The sequence below is a fragment of the Camelus dromedarius genome, chromosome 16 (assembly GCF_036321535.1).
Source record: "Camelus dromedarius isolate mCamDro1 chromosome 16, mCamDro1.pat, whole genome shotgun sequence".
Taxonomy (NCBI): domain Eukaryota; kingdom Metazoa; phylum Chordata; class Mammalia; order Artiodactyla; family Camelidae; genus Camelus; species Camelus dromedarius.
In genome coordinates this window covers 37,200,124-37,224,831 of record NC_087451.1, presented here as the reverse complement: position 1 = coordinate 37,224,831, position 24,708 = coordinate 37,200,124, and the positions used below count along the sequence as shown (strand labels likewise).

The window sequence follows — 24,708 nt, the reverse complement described above, 5'->3', positions numbered from 1 at the left end:
AGCCCGTGGCTGGACTGGCGCCTGAATGCAGCTGAATGGGGACACACACCCAGGCCTCAGCACGGTATCAGCTGTCACTCAAAGCACCTGGCTCAATGTCACCAGCTTACTTGTTTCCTTATTCTAAGCGTCTTGACTATCTTAGGATGGTACCATTGATAGTGGGCCACAGTACAACTCGGTCTTCACCCAGTAGTGTGCAGAGCTCATTAGGAAGGCGGAGGAGAAGAGGGAAGCAAATTATCATTTATTTACACCCAGTGCTGGCACTGTCTTTATATAAGCTGCGAAGGAGAGTGATGACGCTCACTGCCTGGTCACACTAGTCACTTAACTGATCCATGCCTCACTTTCCTTCTGAAGCAATAACGATAATCATAATACCGATGCTATAGAGCCATTATGAGGGTTAAATTAATTATCGTGCATGAAGCACTCAGAACAGTGCCAGGTACCTAGGAGGTGCTATAGATTTGTGTGCTGTTATTATCTCCATTAATTTTAACACAGCCTGGCTTATCCTTGATTGAGGAAACTGAGGCTCATGGAGATTAAGTCAATTACTGGCGATGGCAGAGCCTGAAACCGAACTCAGATTTTTCTGACGGCAGTGTTTTCTTCTCAGAACACGACTGGGCCTGCTCGGTGCTATCGAATTCCCTCTGCTGCTTGCCAGCTTAGGATTCGGTTTATTAGCCTTTCTTTGTACGGACAAGGGTGAAATCCTATATGACTGGGGCTCTGTCTTTAATCCCCATTCCACCCATCCCTGGCGAAAGAACAGTCAGCAGGTGGGGGCATGGGTGGGAGAAGCAGCTTCCCTCTTACATTCCCTCTTATAGGCCTAATCCTGCCCTTCTGATGTTGCCTCTGCTTCCTGATTTTCAGACAGCAGGGTATAATGGGGTGTGTGTAGGGGGTGTATAGCTCAGTGGTGGAGTGTATGCTTAGCATGCACAAGGGCCTGAGTTCAATCCCCGGTGCCTCCATTACAAATAAATAAGTAAACCTAATTACCTCCCCTCCCCCTGGAAAAAAAAAAAACCCAAAACAAAACAAAAAAGAAAGCAGGGGTTAACCACAACTAAGTAAAAGAAATTCTATGATAAGCAGGACCCTCATCATACTGGTGGATTAAGGGGAGCAGTTGGCTGGCTAGGACTGTCCAACAGAAATACTATAAGCATGAGCCATATAGGTAATTAAAATTTTTCTAATAGCTATAGTAAAAAGGTAAAAAAAAAGGCAAAATTAATTTTAGTAATATTTAACCTAATATATCCAAAAGATTAGTTTCTACTTGGAATAAATACAAAAATTATAAACGAGATATCTGTATATATTTTTCGTATTAGGTGTTAAATCCATTGTGTATTTTACACATACAGCCCTTGAGCTATATACCGCAAGAGTATAAAGGTACGAGCCAGACACAAGGGGCTTGTCTTCCAAGGGGCGTCTTTATTCATCCGGCGACGTTATATGTCTGAAACTGTCCCCTGCATCCCCTCTCTTCTTCCACCGACACTCCGGTGGAAAAAAAAGGCTGAACCAATAAAGAAGTCTCTCGCCCGTCCTCCCCAAATCATCCCCAATTAGTGCAGTTTTTGCAGGCAGTTGAGATTTCTTGTATGGTCACAGAGGGTCTGTGATCATCTGCACGATCTGTACTTCTCATCATACAGGGTCAGGTGCGAGGATCGGGGGGAGGGGGCATTTCAGGTTCTAGAAGGACTCAGTCCTCTTCGGACCGTTTTGTGCCCAAAGGGACGGTGTGGCCTCCACTGATGACAGCACCCCCGGAGAAGAGAGCAGCCCAATCTGCCAAACAGACGCTTGGCAGGGCTCAGATTTCCTGGACCGGATGGCGGGCCGGAGCCTGGAGGCCCGCACGGCGCTTGCCGACCATAGGATGCGCGGCCGGGCGTGCGCTTCTCGCCATTCGCCCGCATTCGGCCGGCGGCGCAGCTGCCGCAGATCCGCCGGGGGGCCGCCTCCTCCTGTGGGGCCTGGAAACGGCAGGAATCTCCCCTCCCCGGCTCCTCGTCCGCCTCCGGCAGGGGCCACGGGGCGGAGTCGCCCACCTGTCATCCGAGACGCCCCACGTGGGTCGGCCTGGGTGGGGGGCGGGGGTTGAAGGGAGGGAGAAAAGGCCGAGGCTGCGGGGGAGGTAGGAGCGAGAGTGGGGAGGAGAGAAGAGAGGAGAGAGGAGAGAGCCACGCAGAGAGGAAGAGCAGAAGGAAGAATAAAGGGGACCTGAGGCGTCCAGAAAGGAACAGGTAAGGGGAGGCAGGTGAACAGAGGAGGGAAGCCCTGGGTTAGAGAGAGTGGGGCAATAGACAAGAGGCAGCTTTGAGGAAATGGCTACAGTAAAGGGACGAGGTAAGACCGAAAGAAGAGCAGAAGGGAATCGATTCTAGTGGGAGGTGGGAGGGGGGTCCTTCAGAGCGGCGGGGGAGGAACCCGGCTCTGAGCCTTTAAGGTTGCCAAGGCGACGGCCCTGGCCAGAGCGAGGCGCATTGACGTCAGCAGCCAAACGCTGATTGGCTGCGGCCGGGCCGTTTCCGGTGGAGCCGCCGCGGAGCCGCTATCGCAGAGTGGCGCCCGGCTGGGAGGGAAACGCTGAGAGAGCTCTGCAAGCCGTCGCCTCGCAGCCGCAGCCCCGTGCCCACCGCCGCCCGTCCCCAGGTGAGTGGGGTCGGCCGGGGGTCCCGGGTTGGCGAGCTTCGCCGCCCCGCCGCCCGTTTGGGGGGCGCTGGACCGATCCAAGATGGCGTCACGGGGAGCGACCTGCAGGGGGACGGCCGCACCCCCCTGCCCCTCCCCGGCTCCGGCGGGCGCCTCCCCGCAGGCCTCACGCCCCGGGCCGCGCCCCCGGCCGGGAGTCTGTACCTCCGAGACCCTTGGGGCGTCTGCTCCGATGCGGGGCTTCGCGGCCGCCCTACCTGCGCGCGCTCCCCGACTCCGCGGCCATCGCGCCCCCGCCGCCTCCGCCCCCGCGCGCGCCGCGGCCACCTCGCTCGCCCTCCCCCATTTCCTGAAGGACAACAGCTCGCTTTTCCCGGAATTCGCCATATCTCCCTCCAGCTTTTCTGGCTCGTCTTGAGACCCGGCCGTTCTTATTTTCCTCCTGTCTGCTCGTCAATCGCTTTCCCTCTCCTTCCCGGGATTACTGCCCCTCCCCCGCCCCCAGGACGGTCTTAGCTTGGGTCCTAAATTTCCTTTTGTCCCCTTTCATCTCCTTACCTTTCCTGATTTTTTTCCCCTCTGAGGTCCCCTTGCCACCACTGTGGCCTTCCGACTAAAACAGAATGAAGGATCGGCCTTCCTTCATTTTGTGGCCATGACTGTGGCATAAGTGAAGTGAAGGGCATTTTCCTGGCCTTTCTCTCGAAAAATACGCGGTACCTGTTAACCCCTCCAGCTCAGTGCAGGTGCGGTGCCAAACGTCTTAGCTACTTGAGAGATTCGCCGAGAGATGGGTCTTCCGCAGGGGAAGGAAAGCTAACACTTCCTCAAGATGACTCCCAAGAAAGTGTTCATGGCTGGTCTGAGGGTCTGCGGTCTGAATCAGCAAGTTTCTCAGAGTGTTTTAAATATTTCATGAAATCCTTTTGAAACTGAATTTTATCACAGCTGAATTTCCAAAAGAAAATCTGAGTGTTTTCTTATGAGTAGAGGCAATGCAGTGACGTTTTAAAACAGTTAAATAATTGGAGGGGTGAGGGAACCTAAATTGTTAGGCTCTTAAAGCTAAGTATGAGCACAGAATTAATCTAGGTATATTCGATTAAAAATAGTAAGATCATGAAATAAACGGATTTCAGGGGTTCACACGGTGACTGGATTAATCCTGGGGCATTTTTGTTAATAATGCTACCTTATTTCCAGTGTCTTCTTTTTCGTCTTTTTAATACACTGTTGCAAGCAAAAGACCAGCTTCATCTTTATACCCAGTTCTCTTATTTCTACCACAGACCTGATCTTTGATTTGTCTGTTGAGTACATGTATTAATACTCCTGAAATATGTCTGAATATAGTATTTCTGAATGTCTTGGAGCATAAAAAAGATCATTTATCATTGTTCTTAGTGGCTTTCAGTATTTCAAATGCAGAAAATTCTACTGAAGTAGATTATCAGTTCATAAGGTAGTCTGACCTGGAAAAGTGACTAGTATAGATCTATCCTAAAGTAAATGGACTTTTTTTTTTTTTTTTTGACTGTTTATTAAGTAGAGGCATGATTCTTTTTCTGTGGCTTCTAATTTTTATGTGCTTATCAGGGAGCTACAAACTTGCTCATGGTCTGTTAGTCTCCTCGTTATTGACCTTTATCATGAAAGTTGTCAAAACAAAATGAGTAACAGTGGAGCACTTCAGCTCTTTACTCGTGTTTCTTTCTCCTTTTAAATTTACAGTTTCTTAGTGGTTTTGTGTGCGTTATATTTGGAAAAAATGGGTTAGTATTGAATTCAGTTGCTGAATGGAGGGGACCTTGATTTTATCTTCTAATCTTAATAATTAGAGATTGGAAAGAAAACAGTTATGACTGTTGTTAAATTACTAAGCTTTTGATTCCAGGGTAAGGTTAGCTGCTCATGATTGTATTTCTGTTTAGTTTACTTCACATGGTAGTTTGAACCTTCTAAAATTCACTAAATGAAATTTATCTATTGGTCTTCATGTGTGTTTAAAACTTCATGTGTTTTAACATTTTCCTGTCCAGATGAAGAAAATGTTTTGACATATTCCTGTCAAAATCTTTTCTACTTGGTAAGGTGTTTGTTTATTTATGTGTGTTTAATTTTTTTTCTAGTAAGGATTCCCTCTTTCTAGTGGGTAAGTGTGTTATCTAGGGCTAGAATCTGGTAAAAAGAGTCTGGAATAAAAGATTGCTTTTAAAACTCATCTGGCATTTCTTTTACGTTTCCAAAAATCTTAATTATGCTAGTAGTTGGCTAATCAAAGCCTTTGCTCCCGTAGTTTGCTGGTTGACAATTAGGACATTCCTCTGGGATACGAGTTACATATAGGGAATGTCAGATGTTCTTCATTGTGCTTACTTGCTTTCACTTATTGCTGACTTGTGTGCCCTTGTAATTCTCTGTCCTGTTTACCAGTTACACACTTCCCACGTCATCATGATTTCTTTTGTAGGAGGAGAACTGAATGAAATTCCCTTAAGGGCCTGACTCCTCAGCAGCCCGCCTCTGCAGGGGATAGTGGCTCATACTTCCTCCCAGGAGCTGAGGTTATTGCCTCTTACTATTGCTGCCTACAGAGCCTAGATCCTGTGCAGCAGGACTTAAATGAAACACTTCTTTAAGGGGATGCTATTTCTCTATGTATTTTACTCCCTAGCCCCCACCGCCCTGTTAAGAAAAAAAAAAATCTACTTAGTGAGGGAAAAAAAAAATCCTTGTGAATTTGGTAAGTCAAAGGCCAAACTGGCATTTGCTCTTTATAAATAGTTTTCCCAAGCATCTGTGTGTTTTTCCTGTAGACCACCATGGCGTCTGGCAGCACCGCCAGTGAGGAGGAGCGAAGCCTCCGGGAATGTGAGCTCTATGTCCAGAAGCACAACATTCAGGCACTGCTCAAGGATTCTATCGTGCAGTTGTGCACTGCCCGGCCTGAGAGACCCATGGCATTCCTCAGGGAATACTTTGAGAGGCTGGAGAAGGTAAAAAATAAATGGGGGGAGAAGATGAGATGACCCTGACAATGATTAAATGTAATGCTGTAGAAAGGTGCTGAGTTGTATCATTTGGAAGAAAAGAAATTCTGACCAAATAAGAAGTCTGTAGTAGAACCTCAAAAGGGAAATGCAGTTACGGCATTTGTAGTAATTTTTAACTTTGTAATCAACAGATGTTATCAAAACAAATCCGTATGCTAAATTTCCTTAGCTAACAGGGTTTCCAGATGTAGTTTCTTATAACTGTTTTAATTAATACGTAAAACTGACTAAATAAAATAACTGACAAGATCAGAAGTAGTAAGCAGTTATGTGAAGTGAGAAATTTAATGCATTAAAGCATTCAATGCTTTTCTCTTCAACAAAACAAGTAAACTTAAAAGCTTTACTCCACCTTTTGAAATCGTAGTAAACACTTGAGTCTAGGTTGTGACATTTATCAGAAACTGAATTAGTGAAGTGTGTTTTACTGTAGAATATGTCTCCGATGAACCGACTATAGAGGAGAGATATCAAGATTGATGGTTGTCAGAATTTTACTCTATTTACAGTTTTGGTCAGGGTTTGTTTTCTCTTAAAAAAATTAATCCAGTTCTTAGGCTTTGTTGTTCATCCTCATTTTGTGTATGTCAATGTGACCTAAGCATGTGGTATATGCTTTTCTAAGCGAAATGGTAATTTATCATCAAGGACAATGCTTCAGTTCACTACCCTCAAAAAAATGATGAGTGGGAACATTTGGATCGTTTAATGTTTTGAGTAGTTTGTTTGATTTGCTTCTGAAATTCAGCAAGATAAATTCACAGGTTTTTTTTTTTTAATGTGTATTGAAGTTTTAATGTGGTTCATAATGATTGTGAACCAGTTGGGAGGCATTTTCTTAGTTATTTGGTTTTTAATTGTCTAATTGTATTATAGAAATACTGGTAATATACCCCACTGGTTTGGACAGTTTCTTTTCTTTTCTTTTTTTTTTTTTTTAATTTTTTTCCTGCTAGTTTTATTGAGATATAATTGACATACAGCACTGTATTAGGGGGTGGTAATTAGGTTTTATTTACTTGTTTATTTTCAAAGGAGATGCTGGGGATTGAACCCAGGACCCTGTGCTTGCTAGGCATGCAGTCTACCTCTGTGCTGTCTCCTCCCCAGGACAGTTTCTTAATCAGCATAATTTATTAGTAAAAGAACCTTTTTATACTGATGTTTAAAAAAATGTTTGGGTGCCCCAGTGATAGGGTATTTTCTACTGATTTCTTGAAAAACTGTTTGTTAAAATTGGTGTCTGGTACCATGATTAGAATAATGAAAACAGCAACAAAAGCAACTGACCAGTCTCTGTGAATGTAGCCTTGCTGTCTCAGAATTGTGGTAGAAAGTTTGGCTTTTTCCTGTTTAAGCAGTTTCCTAATAGTGAAACACTGTAGAGCCAGGCTGCTGTGGGCCTTCCCTGTTTTGAAGTAAAGTGCGTTCCTGGAGATCTGGTTCTGAAATGGGTCACTGTAAGGTGATCCCTCTTCTCTTTGGACATCAATAGAAACCATCCGATGAGAGGATAGAGTTGGTGAGACATTAAGTGTGTGTCTTTTTATAGGGAGTGTTGCGTGCATGGTGCTCATTTCAGAGTTTGTACTCTTCACGGCCATGTTTCAGCACTAACCAAGAGAAAACAAGAAATTAATCATTAAAGTAGTTTCTTTGCACATGAAATTTTTTGAGTTAAGGTATGTTGGCTTCTTTACCTCTTAATAAAAGTTACAGCTTAGCACCGTGTTTTCTGTAACTCAAGGATCTTTGTTCACTTGCACAGTTCCTTTAGTCAGAGTTGAATACCCGTATTTGGCCTTGAAGTAACTAGGTTGTCAGCTTTTCAACAGGTCATTGTTCTATACATTAGGTGTTAGGTTCTGTGTCTGAAAATACAGTCACATTCTTGTCACCTCTCTGTGTCAACCGGAGGTCATGTTTCTCGTACCCTCAACTGGTCAATAAAAACGTACCAAAAACTCTCATAGGTGGTCCATTGAAAGCGTCTGCATTTTACTTCAGACTGTTATTTGTAATTTGAAACCTTTTTAAATGCATATATTTAGTAGAACCTTGCCTCTCTGATAGAGGGATTTTAATAGCTCCAACTATGGAGTGTTTCCTGTGTGCCAGGTTCTGTGTGAGCACTTTACATACACACATTTCTCCTTATTTTCAGTATGTGTGGTTGGTGATTATTACCATTTTATGGAGGTAGCATGTGAAACCAAGAGAAACCAAGTTAACTTGGCTGTGGTCATACAGGGCAGTAGCTTTTGCTGCAGCATACATTGCCCAGATGGCAGTGGTTTCCTGCAGAAGTCCTCATCTCTTGGTCATATGCAGCTCTTCTGGGCTCGGCCCATCTTCCCTTCTGGGCTCCATGTTTTGTTCTGGGGCTGAGTGGAAGGAGTAGTCACTATAGAAGTGTGCTGTTCTCAAGGCAGAGGGAGATCAGACGCTCCTGGGGCCTGAACCAGACCTTACAGGCGGACATGGTATGGCACGCCCACGTGCGTTCCATGGCTGAAGCAAGCCATGTAGCAAGCCCCGAGTCAGTGGGGTGGGAAGTTTACCTCACCTGTGGAGAAAAGTGGAATGGCCAGGGTAGGGAGGGAACAAATAGCAATTGTTGAAAACATGTTAAGTAAGTGGTGGGGACAGGATCTGAATGTAATACTCTAGAACATGGTGACAGTAAGTCGACTAGGAAAGGTTCTTTTGTTTTTGTTTTAATAAGTGGGAGAACTGACAAGGGAGGAGACTGACCGAAGAATGACAACAGCAAGAAAAAGGATATAAAAATGTACCATGACACACAGTAGAAATCGATGATCTCAGTAATGGCTCTGAGTCTTTAGACGTAGGTTCTATCTGGTTGCTGTTAAAGACGAGAATCCATGAAAGTGTTAAAGTCAAAATGCTTTTGGTACTTCAAAATTATCTTTAAAAGTCAGATAGAAGACAGTTCCAAATGAGATGTAGTTACTTGTGAAATTTTTCATGAAATTTTTGTGTAATATGTCAGTGACAAATTTTGGGATTGGAATTTGTGTTTTCATTTATACTCTTAAACTTTGAGGAGACTTGTGTTTTAGAGTTCTCAGTTAATATGGAATGGGAAAACCTTACCAGTTAGTTATTGGAATTACCAGAATGAAAATGAAGTGAGTTTTATTAAAATGTGTATTTTTTTTTAAAAATTGGTTACATATTTGCACATGGTTCTAAATTCTGTAGGTACAAAAGGGTATAACAACAAAAAGTCTTTTTCCTCACTTCCTTGAATGCAGCTCCTGTTCCATAGATAATATATGGACATTTACAAATTCATATATAAAAGAGCTTTCTGTTCTTCTCCAACGTGTGTATGGTATTCCATTGTGTGGATATACTACAATTTACTTAGTGACCACGTTGGCGACCATTTGGTTGTTCTCAGTGTTTTACTGTTGAAACAGTGGTATAGTAAATAACTTGGTAGATCTGTCATTTCACATACATGCATATTTTAGAATAAATTCTTGGCAGTAGAATTATTGGATTATTTGGTCAACAAGTAATTGCGTTTGTAACTAACTATACAACTATATTGAAGTTATTTTTGTTACAGGCTTTTCTTACTGTGTTTTTAATTGAAAATTAGAAACTCTAGAGAAGTGAGAAAAATGAAGTTGCCTCCTTCCTCCAAAAAAATAAAAACCAGGCATGACGTTACTAACAGAATAAACACTGTTGATAACAACTGGCTGTGGCGCTAGGCTTTTCTTGCTGCAGGTGCGTGTTCTTTTGCTGCCAGACGCAGAGCTGAGCACCCGGCAGGAGAGAGAGCGGTCGTCTCCATGATTTCTTTTTTATCAAAAAATTCTCAGAAATAATTAGTAAATGCTAAGTTCATTTAGAATTTGAAAGATGGTTTAGAAAAATAATGGAGAATGAGTCAGATGAATGAGAAAGTAGTAGATAATACATTCTTAGCTTTTTAAAATTCTGATTTTATGTCAGGCATAACTCATTCTTTACTGCAGACCTGAGAGGAATTCCTTTTTAAGGCCCTAGATCTGAAAATAAGAGTGTTTAAAATAGTTCATCAGTTTTATACAGATTGGTTTACTAGGAAGTTTTTTAAAGCAGGTAAACTTTTTTTGTTTTAACTTCAAGTGTAAACCCTGATAATAAAGAATGCTTCTAGCTCTGTTAAGGAGAAGTATTGTTACATTTGATCTTATTTAAATTCTTGGTTAGTATCACATCATTGCATTGTCTGTCTGAGACTCCAGCTAGAATATGAATTCCACGGGCTCGTGACTCTCTCTCTTTGGTTTTTATATTCCCCTTGCCTAGCGTAGACTTGACTTGGCAGATCCAGAGAATACTTACTGAATTAATGGAACAGACCAGTAATCTAGACATTCTTGTATCGCTTTGCTGTGCCTGAGTGTTTATTCCCAGATGACATTCTTGGGAGTAGGATGGGGCAGGGATCTCACGCTGATTTCCCAGGAGTTTGTCTTGCAGTTTGTTGCTGTTGTGTGCGTTACAAATCATTGTTGATATATTATTATAATGAATACCCAGTTTTTTATTTGCATGTTACTGTCCTTGTACCAGTGGCTTTTGTTCATTAATAAGTACAGCATCTGTCATCATCGGAGAAAGAGTACAGTCCTTTCAGAATATTTCTTTACAGACTTGACTGTTTTTTTCCCATTGGTCATTGGCCTTTTTCCCCTTAACTTTCACCTTGGTAATAGAGGAAGGGATTTAAAGTGACCGAGAAGGACTGTCACTGGAATGTGAGACTATCAGCTTTACATGCTGAAGGTTATAAAGTCATAATTTTTTTCAGGAGGAGGCAAAACAGATCCAGAATCTGCAGAAAGCGAGCAGCCGTGCGGACTCAAGGGAGGATGAAATCTCCCCTCCTCCCCCCAACCCTGTGGTAAAGGGCCGCAGGCGACGAGGTGCTATCAGCGCTGAGGTCTACACGGAGGAAGATGCTGCGTCATACGTCAGAAAGGTGCTTTGGATAGCTGAACATTGAAATGTTTTCGAGACCCATGTGCTAGTCATTCAGTCTCCTTTGATGGATACGTGCACTCCTGAATAGTAAAACACAGGCAGGGTAGATTGTACTGCATCCTGTGTGGTTCCTGGGCAGGGAACAGGTTTCTTTAATAGCATGCCATTAAAGGAAATAATTAATAGTAATTATAAAACAGTGAATAATTGCATTTTGGGGGTTTGATGGTGTTTTGCAGTAGAAGAGCAGGCACTACTCTGTTTCCCCTTGAATCATGGTGTCAGTTTTTTTAACATCCTGTAATTCACGTTGTGGCTTTTAATCGTTTATCCTGTGAGCTTCGTTCATCTCAATTGGCTCTTCCTTAGAGCCAGTCTGCCATTTTGAGGTACGTTGTTAGCCTGAACAGGAGAGAATTGTGCTGGCAAGAAGTTGTGAAACTAGTAGCACATGATCAGTTTAAAAAATGACTAGTTGTCATAAAATGCTTAGTTTTGCCTCAGTAATGACTCGGGGTAAGGTGTTTTTTGTTTGTTTGTTGTTTAAGTTGAGGTGTAGTCAGTTTACAGTGTTGTGTCAATGCCAAGGTGTTTTGACCTGTGTCTTTAGTTGTTGACTAGGAACTAAGTACCAGCCTTTAAATACAGGCCTAGTTGTAGCCAAAGGGATTAATTAGTCAATATATGTTGAGTGTTTGTGGATCAAAGATAGTGTAAGAGTGTTGTGTTGAAAATATATAAATACTATAATGAACTTGACATTTAATTGAATAATAGGTTGCAAACATGAAATGGTTTTGGTTTATGGAATTGTCATTTGACTTTCTGTTTTTTTCTTAGGTTATACCAAAAGATTATAAGACAATGGCTGCTTTAGCTAAAGCCATTGAAAAGAATGTGCTGTTTTCACACCTTGATGATAACGAGAGAAGGTAGGTACAGTCTTTGTTACCCTGCTTTTCTAGTACAGCTGCAGTCCGTAACTAGTAACTAGTCATAACTAGTCTCATGGTCACAGATTTTAAGGCTCTTAACAGTCGTTTACCTGATGACAATCCAGGCTGAAAATCTGGGGGCTTTAATTCTAAGGTTAACGTTTGAAGTCCATAGAAGAGGCACATAAAATGTAACACAAGGCCCTCTCTCCCTTGCAGTGATATTTTTGATGCCATGTTTCCGGTTTCCTTCATTGCTGGAGAGACTGTTATTCAGCAAGGTAAAGGTTGATGCTTTTACGACACACAGTATTATTACTGGCTCTTGCTTTCCTTTCTAAGCCTACCATTCCCCTTCTGTTATACTATTGGACTTTCCTATTTCTTTTTTTAATTAAAATCTTCTGAGCTAAAAGGCACATTTTGTCTAAGGGACTAATAGTTCCCAAAGCATCTGATACAGTTTTGCTTATAGTAACTGTTAAAGGAAACTCATGCGTTTTTACTTTGTATGGAGTTTGAGAACCACGTGTGTTTCATACATCCTTCATATTGATGGCTAACCACTTAGTAAAATAAAGCAGGAAACAATCAGAGCGCTCCCACTCTTCATCGTATGGCTTCTCTGTTCGTAAGGTTCCTTGCCGTCTCCTGAGTATTGACTGGCCACATGCTAATGTGGGTCACATCTTTTGGGTCTCTTCCCTTTTTTCCTTTCTGATTTACTCTTGGTATTTTCATGGGTCTTCGTGATCTGTATGTCTTCTTGTTTAGTGACTATCTGATACTTTGTTACTTAACTATTTGAGTTGTTTCTGGTTTTGTCGTTGTTATAGATGATGTAGCATTTAATACCTTTGTACACACAGTGCTTTTTTAAGTTATTTTTCAGAGATATTCTTGACCACAAGATGACTAAAACTTGATCAGTTTTATGACTTTGAAATATATTGCTGGACTTTTTTTTCCTGAAAGATTGTGTTAATTTTTAATATACTCTTTTCTCCCACAGCACCTTAGTAAGTTTATTATTTTACATTAATTTGGTAGGGTTTTTTTTGTTTTTGTTTTTGGATCTGTTTGCTGGGGAGGTAATTAGGTTTATTTATTGATTGATTAATGGTGGTACTGGGGATTGAATCCAGGACCTTGTGCATGCTAAGCACATGCTCTACCATTGAGTTACACCCTCCCCCCTATTTTGGTAGTTTTGATTTGTGCTTTTTAATTTATAATATGCTCCTAACTTTTTTATTCTCCTCATTTTTAGGTGATGAAGGGGATAACTTCTATGTGATTGATCAAGGAGAGATGGATGTAAGATTTAATTATAGCAAAAATATGTTGATAATCTTAAAAGTCAACTTGTTAATATTTATTGCTAAGAGTTTCTGAAGGGCTGTATTACAGCCCATGTATGTTAAATTCCTTTTGCCAAATATTTTAATGACACAGAAACTTCTTAAAGGTAATTTCTTTAGCTAGACATACAGTTCAGAACTTTTTCTAGAGTAGTTGAGGCACGTGTATGCTGTGGAGCAGGCCAAGTGTAAGGGAGAGTCTGGATTGATCTGGTAATGAGCTGTGAGACTTGGTAAGGCCTTCTTGAATCTCTAAGTCATGTTGCTTTCTTAAGATTATTAGAAAACTCAGTGCCCTGTGTAAGTAAAATGCCTATTAACACAGTGCCCTAGCACAGTATTCTGTAAATACATGGTTATTATTAATGCTTAGCGTATTTTTTTATCAGATAGTTAAACCAGGTAATCATAGACACTCTAAACTTACTTAACTCATTGTCAGAAATCAGCCATTTTGCTCTGCTGTATACCGAAAACATAACATACTCTTGTTTTTTAAAACAAAGTTCAGGATTTGGACCTCTTAAAAATGTTTATGGGTTTTTCAAACTTATGTGTTTTGTAGGTAGAAAAAAACAGTTTGTTTGTATTTTAGGTCTATGTCAACAATGAATGGGCAACCAGTGTTGGGGAAGGAGGGAGCTTTGGGGAACTTGCTTTGATTTATGGAACACCTAGAGCAGCCACTGTCAAGGCAAAGACAAATGTGAAATTGTGGGGTATCGACCGAGACAGCTATAGAAGAATCCTTATGGTAAGACACCATGGTTTTTGGAGTGTGATTTACAGTCGAGTGTATGTAACTAACGTTTGAGTAATATCACCAAGTTAAAGTGAGAATATTTTTTACTTTCAGCGATTGAATGCTTTACATTAAGCTCAGCGTAGCATTATTCATTGTACCTGGTTATCAGTAATGCAAATTTCATATCCCTTTCTCATTAAGGGAATAAACAAAGTAATAAAACCATTGGAACATTCTGCAGACTTTTTGCGAACTTTGTGACGTTTATGGAGTAGCTTGAGTATTTAAGTCCCAGCTAATGACAGGAATCATCCTGAATGACTTTCTTAAGTTTGTGGCTGTTTTACAATATGCAGTTGGATATGTTTAGAAAATTTTCTATATTGAGGGGATGGAAATATATACATTATGTGTATATTTATGTATAATAAATGTAAGTGATAATATATGTAAATATATGTTATATATGTATTTTAAGTGTATAAATATATAAATTGCAAGACAATTTACTGTGAACAGAATGTTATAGAGGAACTGTGTGTTTCCCCTAGATATATTTAACAAACCTTGCAGATAAGAAATTTTGGTTTAGTTTGGGGTATGGCACTCTTGTCAGTGATGGCGGGGATGTTGTTTATATGGTAGCAGTTTTATTTCCTTATTTCTGTGGAGGATTGGGATTGTGGGAAAGAACCCTGGGCTGGAAAAATATTTAGCTCTAGTCACACATATTATTTGCTATTTTTTTTGAGAACTGATTATTTGCTTATTTGATACTTCAGTAAATTGGTGAATATTTTGGCCATATACCTGGTGATCCTTTTAATAGAAAGTTACTAAAAGGTTTTTATTGAACCGAGTAGAGGGCTTGCCATCTTCAGCACGAAGGAGAACAATCATGTGTCAAGAAGCAGCAGCAGCAACCTTTGACTTCTCTGTTGTTAATTTGCTTGAAACTTAATATTTCTTATTCCACAGCGTTATGTGAATCACACATTTTAGAGATACGATTTTTAAATTTTTTTCGTTTACAGGGAAGCACGCTGAGAAAGCGGAAGATGTATGAGGAGTTCCTTAGTAAAGTGTCTATTTTAGGTGAGTTTTGGAAGATTGCGTGGAGAATTGTTAAATTGAAGTGTTCATGATGCTTAAGGAGAACCCATTATGTTTCATAAAGACTGCGCCAGTTATCAGCTCGCTCGCTCTTTTTTTTTGCTAATACTAATGGTAATGAAAAACACATGGAATGCAAAGTTGATGTTTGACTAAGAAGTCATTTTAAAATGTGTTTAATTGGCTAGTATATGAGAAAACTCTTAAATAGAAATTACTAGATTTGGAGAAAGGTTTCTGGAATTACATGTCCTGGAGAGACAGAAAGGGTAAAAGTGTCCTCCTCCTGACTGTAGACATTCACAGTTCTTCCCTGTGACTTATGAATTGAATCTCTTGCTCCATCAGTGAGTTTATTGGTTCAGGAAAGTGAGTATTTCCAGGAATGCATTTCCTCTGTAGGAAGATTAGGTATCATTTGCTGGCTTTCTCTGAAAATGTACTAGAAGTTTATGGAAATCTAGAGTAAAGCAGGGTGGTTGTAGATATTTCTATATATTTAGTTATGTGGACTTAGAGACATTATTACAAGCTGTTCTTCATTGGGAGAGGATATGGTGATTTTTCAAAGGTAATAGTCTTCAGCCATTGCTTTGTTACAGTGAATCGACTTTTTTTGCCCTTACTTGTCCTTTCTCTGAAATAATTACATTTACTTAGTGTCTTGGGTGTAAGGTTGGCCTTTGGGAACAAAAGTTGTTTTCTAGTTACTCTTATTGGTTTCATAAATTCAACTGAGGAGATAAATAGATACATTATTTCTATGAATCTCTGGAATGATATAGTTGCTGACACTGTTACTTTTAGGTCCTGTAATTGTAGGTTTGATTTGTATCAATGGCAGTTTTTAGGAATACTTAATGATGGCATTCTTTTTATTCTTTTGCCATTGGATTTAGTTGGTATAAATTAACTTGGCCACCGTGCTACTGAAGGAAGGCTCTAAGGGCCATCTGTAGGTAAGAGGAGGATCTCTCTGAAACGAGAGGCATTTGAAGGCAGGTGCCGTGTTTAATCTGAGCCATTACTAGACAGTTAAATTGGCATGGCTGTTTGGTTGACTTCTGTAAAAATTTCTAGCAGTACCAAATAATGTAGACAAATTCTTCCGATTCTTTCCTTATAGAATCTCTGGACAAGTGGGAACGTCTCACAGTAGCTGATGCATTGGAACCGGTCCAGTTTGAAGATGGGCAGAAGATTGTGGTGCAGGGAGAACCAGGGGATGAGTTCTTCATTATTTTAGAGGTAAACAGCTCTGCAGTTGATGGTACGGCGGAAGCGAGAAAATAGGGAATACCGATTCTGCTTTATAGCTTTAGTTTTTAAGATCACCTGACAGTTCTATTTAAAAATTATCATTCACTTTGAAATGCATTTGTTTGGTTTTCTGCCAGGCCACCATGTTTTACATGAGTTTGAGGTGGAATTCTGGAAGGGCTGTCCCTGAGGTAATAGCCAAATTCTGACTGGCTTAGATTAGTCCTCATCACGCAAGCCAAACAGAGCCCAGCCATTTAGCGTAACAGACTGTTAACGTGTGCTGCACCATCCTCGTTAAAATCATGTGTTTGGGCTATTTGACAAACAAGGATCAAAGTCCAGTATTTAAATTCTAAAGGTTACTAGGTTTTCTGTCTTCATAATCCATGGAAATGTACAGCAGATACCTTTGCTGGCCAAGAAGCGCCACATAGCAGATTTTGTATGAATGTGGCTCAGTGGATGCTAATGGTGTTGTTTAAACCAGGGGTCGAGGGACTCTTTCTGTAAAGGGCCAGACGGTAAGTAATTTAGGCTTCTGTGAGCCATAGTGTTTCTGTTGCAGACTCACCTCTGTTGTCATAGTGGGAAAGCAGCCATAGGCAGCATGTAACTGATTTGGTGTGTTGTTCCTATAAAGTTTTATTTATTAAAAAAAAAGCTGTGATCTTGGATTCGGCCCTCCGGCCGCAGTTTGCTAACCTTTAAGCACCTCAGCTTGATGAGGGGACCCCCGGCGGGGGCTGCTGAGTAAACAGGAATCAAGCCCACGTAGCGCCTATTTGCAGGTGTGCTCTATCGCACGGACGCTGATTTGCAGTGACTGCTGAGTCCTTTTTCTTGTTTGTTTTCATTTCTGAAAAGTAGCTAAAATTGCATAGGATGTTTAACATACCAGCCTGGATTTGAAAGTGTTCATGTATTTTGCTTTTCGGTGGCTTCATCCCAGGGCTCAGCGGCTGTGCTGCAGCGTCGTTCAGAAAATGAAGAATTTGTTGAAGTGGGAAGATTGGGGCCTTCTGATTATTTTGGTATGTGGATTTCCTCATCCTAAACATACAATTTCTTCTCTCAATGAGGTATCAGTCTTTCATAATCTTTTTTCTTGAATTTTATTATTTTTTTTTAGTTTCCTCGCTCTGAGAGAAATAGTGTGAGATTTTGATCTTTACTCAGTTAATAATTAAGTTACTGATTGTCTCATGTCTGCCAGTTGTTTAAGTGCAGATGTGGTGTGGCCGGTACTAGGTTATAAGGAGAAGTAAATGCTGTTCTTTTCCCCTCAGAAGCGTGCCTGCGAGAAAGCGGCCCTCCGTGGAAGTTAGCCTGCTCTTAACCACGCCTTTCCTTTCTCCAGGTGAAATCGCACTGCTGATGAATCGTCCCCGTGCGGCCACCGTGGTGGCTCGTGGCCCCTTGAAGTGCGTTAAGCTGGACCGACCTAGATTTGAACGTGTTCTTGGCCCGTGCTCAGATATCCTCAAACGAAACATCCAGCAGTACAACAGTTTTGTGTCACTGTCTGTCTGAAATCTGCCTCCTGTGCCTCCCTCCTTGCCTCCCCCCAGTCCACGCTTCACTCGTGCAGACTGCTTTCTGTTCCCTCTGCAGCGCCACATGGCCGCTGGCATCGCAGCTTCTTGTCGGTTTCTATTAAAAGTTGCTTTTATTGCACTGTTTTTATTTCGGAGCACTAACTGAATGCTCGTACACAGTTAAATAAATAGAAAGAGTTCTCTGGAGACTTTGCTGTTACTGCTTCTCTTTGTGCAGTGTTAGTGTTCCACATGGCAGCGCGTGCCATGCTTCCTGGTGAGGGCAGATCCCTGCACCAAATGAATTACCATAGTCATGATGTAACAGTGCAAGATTTTTTTTAAAGTGACGTAATTTTCCTGTTATCGTAGGCATATTTTAGACTGTGGCCATATATGCTGTATTTCTTATAGAATAAATGATTTCTCATTAAGCTCTGAGGATTAGGAAAAACAGAAGTAGAAGAATCTTAGTACAGTAGAAAGGCATCTGCCTGTATTTAAACTAGTTTTAAGGGTGGAGAAATGCCCATTTTTGCTAGTGATCAGATTCATCTGATCTGCTCGTTTTTTTTTTTCTTTTTAACAATTTTGATTTGTCAAGCTAATTTACGTGGTTTTGTTTATATCTTGTTATTAATGTTTCCTCTCCACTTCTCTGACTATACCTGCCTTTTGAGTTTGAAACCAAATCATAGGCTGCAAATATTGGGTTATGATTTAATTATGTCTGCCTCAGCTCACAAATTCTGATCAGACCTTTATTTATCCACCTAGTGCCAAATACTGACCATCAAATGCTGAATGGAGGTTAAGAATTTGAGGTCTGCACTCTTGGTTGTTAACTTAGAGATTTTGGTTAATGTATATCCTTCAGTTGATTCCAGGATAATAATCTCTTGTGCTCCTTAAACACTGATCCCAGGAGGTTGGACTTGCTGGGAAGAGATAGACTAGATGGAACAAATGTTGTAGCAGGAAAACGGAGGTGGTTCTGCTAAGGGGAGAAGTGCCAGGTGGCCAGCGTTCCACGCTGGGAACTTTGCCCCATCACATTCACTGGGCATGAGATTTGGAAAGAGGCGTTTTACTTTGGCTTAACTTCCCTCCTTTTTACATCAACTAGAATTGATGGTGGTTTAGAGGTGGGGTAGGATGTGTCTGTTTCAAATTGGTCTAAAAGGCAATCCTGCTGAGAAGTTCTGCTTTTCATTTTATTTCTCTACCAAACTTTTTTGTGTAAACTTGTGTGTTGAGTCTTAACTGTATTTCAGTATTTTCCAGGCTTATCAATCTTAACGTGTTGTTACATTATTCCATGTGCACCAATAAACCCAACTGTTTATTTTTATTATTGTTATTTTTTAAACAAAATTTCACAGTTCCGTAATGTAGGCACTTTCATTTACATTGTGATTTATATAATATGTAGGGTTATATTGGGAGTGACTGCAAGCATTTTCCATCTGTGCAACTAGCTCTGATTATTAATCCCCTCTCCTTCCCCATCTCCAGGTAATTTAAATTGGCCATGGTAGATTTTTTTTTCATAGATTTGAACGGTTTTTAGGTTGTTACTAAGTTAGGAGTATAATCTGGGAAAGAGGTTTTATTTACATTCTAGTGTGGGATAGAAAGCCACCTTAACTACAAATTTTTTATTTTTCAATATATTAAATGAGGATTTTCTGATCTGTTTCTTGTTTAGCCACTTTTTTATATTTAAAATATAAAAAATAAAAATTAATGTGCTTATTAGCTTAAAGCTTGATTTGATCTTTGTTAAAATGCCAAAATTGTACTCAACTGAATTTAGAATACTGTAAATTTGCAGTTTCATGTATGTATAGAATCATGTTCATGTATAGATACATACGATGCTTCTACATGAGTTTTGCTCTTAAATCATTGGCTTGCTGTTTACTCCCTTTTGTAGTTTTTAATCTGTGAGAATTTAAGTCAAAATTTAAAAATGATCACATTTAAAGCTTTATCTTTGTGCAATCTGAGTGTATGTGGCAAATCACCATTGGCATAATGGGTCTCAGTTGATATTCAGGGCTTTAGCAGCCATTTCTGGGCTTGGTAAGTGAATTTATGAGATACTGCTGTAGGGAGCATAGATGGCCAAAGGACCATTTTGTACTGTTTCCTGGTTACTAGTCGGATTATACTGTGTGTGCTAATATACTCTCTTCTTTTTGTTATAGATTGTCTTAACCGTAGGTCAAGTAATAAAAAAAGATTAAATAATTTAATTCTTTAATGAATCAGTTTTTCTTCCCTTTCTCCTTCCCTTCTTTTCTCCCTCCCCCTTCCCCAGAAACTCCAATCTGGTGGGCCAGGAAAGTGAATTTAGTGGGTCAGGGTTTTGAAAGAGTAATGTTTATTTTCAGTGTTTCCAATCCAGTTTGTCAAAGAATGAATCTAAAAGCCTTACTTAAAGGGTAATTGAGATGTAGCAGACCTGTTTCCTGAGTAATGGAAGGAAAAGATTAAATCAAGAGCCAAAGATTTCCTTTTTATTGAAGACAGACTGGTTCTCTGGCCTTGAATCTTTCCCAGCCTTAACGGGGAAATACCGTTTCTAGATCAGCATAGTTTTTGGTTCAGGTTTAACATATGCATTCAGATATTTAGGTATGCTTCTATATTTTGCACATATAAAGTCATTTCTGATACAGTTATTCTTCAGATTTCTGAGGCATGGGATGATTACGTTGTATTCATTAGTATATTGCAATTAATTTCTTTACATCCAGTGAAGTTGGAGATAATTCTACCGCTTTATAACACATGCACTTTGTCCAGATTCAGTAATCCCCTCCCTCAAGCCACTGGAGTTGGAACATTTTGAGTCACAACAGAATATAACTAAAATTTTTCCTGGGTTGACTGTACTGGTTGTTTAATTTTCCCTCTAAAACACTGGCTCATATGAAATCACTTTTTGTTTTTTAATGACTTAAGTATTGGCATTTTAAAATTGAAGTAGTATAATGTTAGTTTTCTTAATACCGCTTTACCTCCAGCCACAAAGTAATGGCTGAACCCTTTTTGTATTTCTGTATTTTCTGGCAGTGTATTCCTAGATGAGCTAATAAAGCAACATTGAGAAGTAATGCCTAGATCACCGTTTAACGTGGCCCCCAAGTAGCCATCCTAATAGCTACCAGTAGAGACTGTAGAGAGAAAAGTAGAAGAGGGAGAATCTTCAATCTCTCCCTTCTTACCCTATGGAGCTTTCACAGAGAAATCGGTATTGCTGTGTACATACAAAGTTAAAATTTGTGTGTTGACATATGATCCGAGCTGTGACTTCTTCCTGACCCTTACCTAAAACCGAAACCACTGATGAGGATAATTTTTTCATTTTGCTGAAAGTTCTGCCAATTAATTTAGCTTAAGTAGCTTTGTGGTTTTCAAAGTCACCACTAGATGGAGAACATTTTTTTTTAGTCATCTTTGTTGATCTTCAAGATGAATTACAGTTGATCCACATTATTCATGGATCTTGCATTTGTCAGTGTTGCGAATTTGCCTGTTTGTTAAAATTTGTAACCCTAAAATCAACAGCCACAGCACTTTCACAGTCATTCCCGGACTGGAGCGGAGTGATGAAGAGTTTAGTCTCCCGACACTCATGTGTGCAGCTGAGGTCGGACAAGGGCACGCTCTGCCTTCTAGTTTTAGCTCGTGCTGGGATCAGATGGCCCTTTTCGGGTTTATGCAGTACCACTTCTTTGCACTTCTGTACCTTCTGTGGCCGCCAAGTGTAGTGCTGAAGTCCTGGCTAGAGTTCCTGAGGGTGAGAAGGCTGTGATGTGTCTTTAGGGAAATGTTTTGATAGCTTCTTTCAGACATGAGTTACAGTGCTGTTGACCACGAGTTCCATGTTGATGAAGCAACAATATATATTAACTAAGGTGTCTTTAACAGGCCGTAACACATAAAACAAGGTTGTGTATTGACTGCTTGACAAAAATGTAACCAGAAGCTCACAGGAACCTAAACCCTGTCTCACGGCAAATGGTTGTCTTGGTTAATTGAGTGTCCGTGGTGAATTTACCGACCATAAAACTTCCACAAGTAAGAGAGTCAACTACTTTTTAGTCTTCAGAGTCAAGTTGTCCTCCTGACTTTGGGGAAGGCTAAATGAATTCCCCCAAACCCGTTTCTCCACCAGTTCCTGTTCTGTCCACTTCCCTTTGATTTTTTAGTTTGCCGTTAGTAGTAGTGACAGGGAAGCATGAAAAGTTTCTACCTAGGAACAGGAGAGTTTTTATGTTGCGAAGAGGTGAACAGTAGTCCAAAATGAACATATTGGAGGAACTTGATCGTTCTAAGGCTGGAGTCTTTTGCTTTCTGGTACTTTTGTCGAAGGAGAGAGTCTTAACTTTGGTATCAGTGAAAAAATAATGGCATGTTTAAGGTAAGTGAATAATTAGGTATCCGGTACTCAACATACTGTGGTCATATTCAGTTCTGTTACTCTCAGTTTGTAAAGTGCGCCAGCATTTTTATGATGGGCCATTTGAAAATGAAGCCATTGTCACAGAAGAGCCTGGGTTTGAGGGGGACCTTGACTTACCTTCCTGAGGCTCTGCAGTTAGGAATTTCGGACCATTTTGTGCTGTTCTTTGAATGCCTCGGCCTGAATGTTCTTCTCTCATTCCTCTGTGTGTAATTACCTGGTCCCCCCTCCAAAAGGAAATACTGGCGTGGAGTGAGAGAAGCAGTTCCTGAAGTGGGAAGCCCTGAGCTGCTGTAGGGTCAGCTCAGTAACGCAGGTCTCTGGGATTAAGGTTCCTCTATTGAAGAGCTGATCTTTGTTTTCACACAAGCAGATACAACTTCATAAACTGGGTGAGAGACTGTTGGATTTCTGTGTTCCAGTGGAAAGAATGCTTTGGAATAGTTTTGAATCATCAAGTTCTGTGATTTTCGTTAATCTTTCTGAGATTTCGTTTTCTTGGAGGTACGATGGAGGTGTAGGGGATTCTGTCTGTCTGTCCGGGAGGACTGGAAACCTGTGTTTTTCGCACGTGGGAGGAACTCCGTAAGTGGTAGTGACGCTACTTCCGTGGAGACGCAAGTTCGGGGCAGTGGATGAGTAATGGGGGTGCCGGGGTGGGTCAGAAGGACTTTCATAACTTACCCCATTGGGCTGTCTGTGGGCACATTGCAGAAGTCGTGGATGGCGTCTCTAGTTCTTGACCTGGTACCCACTTCAATGACAGCTTCTTCCAGCCCCACTCATACTTCCAGTATTTGAGCCTCTGGACTTTACTAGAAAGGTTGATCTGATGAAATCAGCTATTTTTACTTGTTGATTGATTAATGAGAATGCATTCCTGTCATGTGTGTCTTCAGACACCAGTTACGGAGTAAGAAACAAAGCCCCCTGTTCAAACATCAGCAGGTCAGCAGGGAGAAGGTGGAAGAGACAGGAAATCCCTGATAATACCCACGTTTGAGGGAGGCTTGGAAATTAAACTTGACTTCGTCCTTTCTGAGTAAGCAGCTGAGGGGAGGGGCATTAAGGGTGTCAGACTTCTCCAGGTGGCCCCAGCTTCTCTTGGGGACAGGTGGGGGGCAATTCCTGGATCGTATGGGGAGGAGGATCCTGGTTGGTGGCCCGTAGCCAGCCCTGGCATTTCTCCTGCCTTGGTCCAGGCTCGCGTACCTGCTGGACCCATTCTTTCACTGTTCCACCGCCAAGCCCGCCCTTGTTTGCCCTTGTGTTGTTACTGGATGCTAATTTTGACATACTTTGATATTACTTGTTGACGTTTACTTTTCAGATTGAAACATCCCTTGTATGATATTCTGAGCAGATCCCTATGTGATTTTTGCCTCTTGTAATGTTTCTGAAAAATTACCTTAGGGGACCAGTCAATAGGGATAATTGTAATCAGATTGGGCCACAGTGATTGGAATATGAATACAAAGTGTGAAGTCTACTTTGAACCAGTTTGAGAGTTACCATTTTCTGGATTTTTTGTTTGTCTGCTTGTGAGATGTCAGGTATTTTATCTGGCTCGGGAATTATCCTTGTAGCTATAATAAAGATCTGGAGGGGTCAGCTAGGTGTCCATTTGATGTCCTTTAATTTTATTCGTTACAGTTAATACTCGCTTCTGGGAACCAGGCTTCCAAGCCTGCTCCGTATCCAGACTTCCCAGTGGGCTCAGGGATGGTCTGTGGCCTTGATGAGCAGAGCTTCCTGGGCAAGAGGGAGCCAAGGCCGTGCACCGAGGAAGAAAGTTTAGTGGATCCCACTTCCTTTGCTCTTTTAGAATCATCCCGGGGCCGCACCTGTTTCACGCGCTCCCGCCCCAGGACCCGCAGCGTGGATGGGGGCTGTGAGGAAGTAGGTCCGCACTCAAGTCCACCGCGGGCTCCAGGTGCTGTTCCTGAAAGTTGACCCGTCCAGCCCTTAGCTTGTCAAGTGAGCCTGGCCGGAGTCCAGGGCTGACTGTTCTGCTGGGCCGTTGGCTACGACGCTCTGCTCCCCGTGGGCCTCTATGCAGCCCTCCACTGTCTGCAGGATGGTCTGGAGTCTCCGATCCAGGGCAAGGAGGTGGGGCTCTGTGAGGACCGGGGTGAGCTGGTCTTCTAGCAGCGACTCCCGCATCACGTCACTGAGTCTGTAGTCGGCCTGGGCCAGCAGCTGCAGGTGCAGAAGTGTTTTCCTTTTTATTCTGAAAGGACAAAGCCATAGGAACCAAGTAAGTAAATGTAAAGAAAAAAACTTCCCCAAACTTGCTTCTTTCCCCACAAACAGCTGTTTGCGCTGGTATTTTGAGAGCTTTCTCTCCTAGTGTCTTCAGTGAAAACCAGGTAAAAAGGGACTGAATGAAAGGTGACATCCTTTGCCTGGTCTCCTTTTGGTCAAGAGCCTCCCGATCTCTTTTGTGCTGTGACATCTGTAATGCCACACAGCGTGGCTACTGGACTGACGCAGCTGACGTTTCTAAGGGAATCCAAACAGAAGTGATGTTTAAT

The 24,708-nt window shown here is 41.4% G+C and overlaps 2 protein-coding genes across 3 annotated transcripts in view; one reads left to right on the top strand and one right to left on the bottom strand.

Moving 5' to 3' along the window:
- Positions 1–2,142: 2,142 nt before the first annotated feature.
- PRKAR1A (protein kinase cAMP-dependent type I regulatory subunit alpha) lies at positions 2,143–19,958 on the top strand. 2 transcript variants are annotated; one of them, XM_031468952.2, is made up of 11 exons: positions 2,143–2,279; positions 5,505–5,684; positions 10,576–10,746; positions 11,589–11,680; positions 11,903–11,964; positions 12,954–13,000; positions 13,640–13,798; positions 14,824–14,884; positions 16,029–16,150; positions 17,115–17,196; positions 17,523–19,958. In XM_031468952.2, exons 2-11 carry the CDS (start codon positions 5,511–5,513, stop codon positions 17,693–17,695), a joined length of 1,143 nt encoding a protein of 380 aa, XP_031324812.1. In that variant the 5' UTR covers positions 2,143–2,279; positions 5,505–5,510; the 3' UTR covers positions 17,696–19,958. The 2 variants fall into 2 exon arrangements, with proteins under 2 accessions (XP_031324812.1, XP_031324811.1); XM_031468951.2 differs by lacking the exon at positions 2,143–2,279 and adding an exon at positions 2,534–2,688.
- Positions 17,522–24,708, bottom strand: part of FAM20A (FAM20A golgi associated secretory pathway pseudokinase) — a 46,892-nt gene continuing 39,705 nt past the window's right edge. The window contains exon 11 of the mRNA XM_031468950.2: positions 17,522–24,404. Within this exon, the coding sequence (XP_031324810.2) occupies positions 24,140–24,404 (265 nt within the window). The 3' untranslated portion in view covers positions 17,522–24,139. The remainder of the gene's footprint in view (positions 24,405–24,708) is intronic.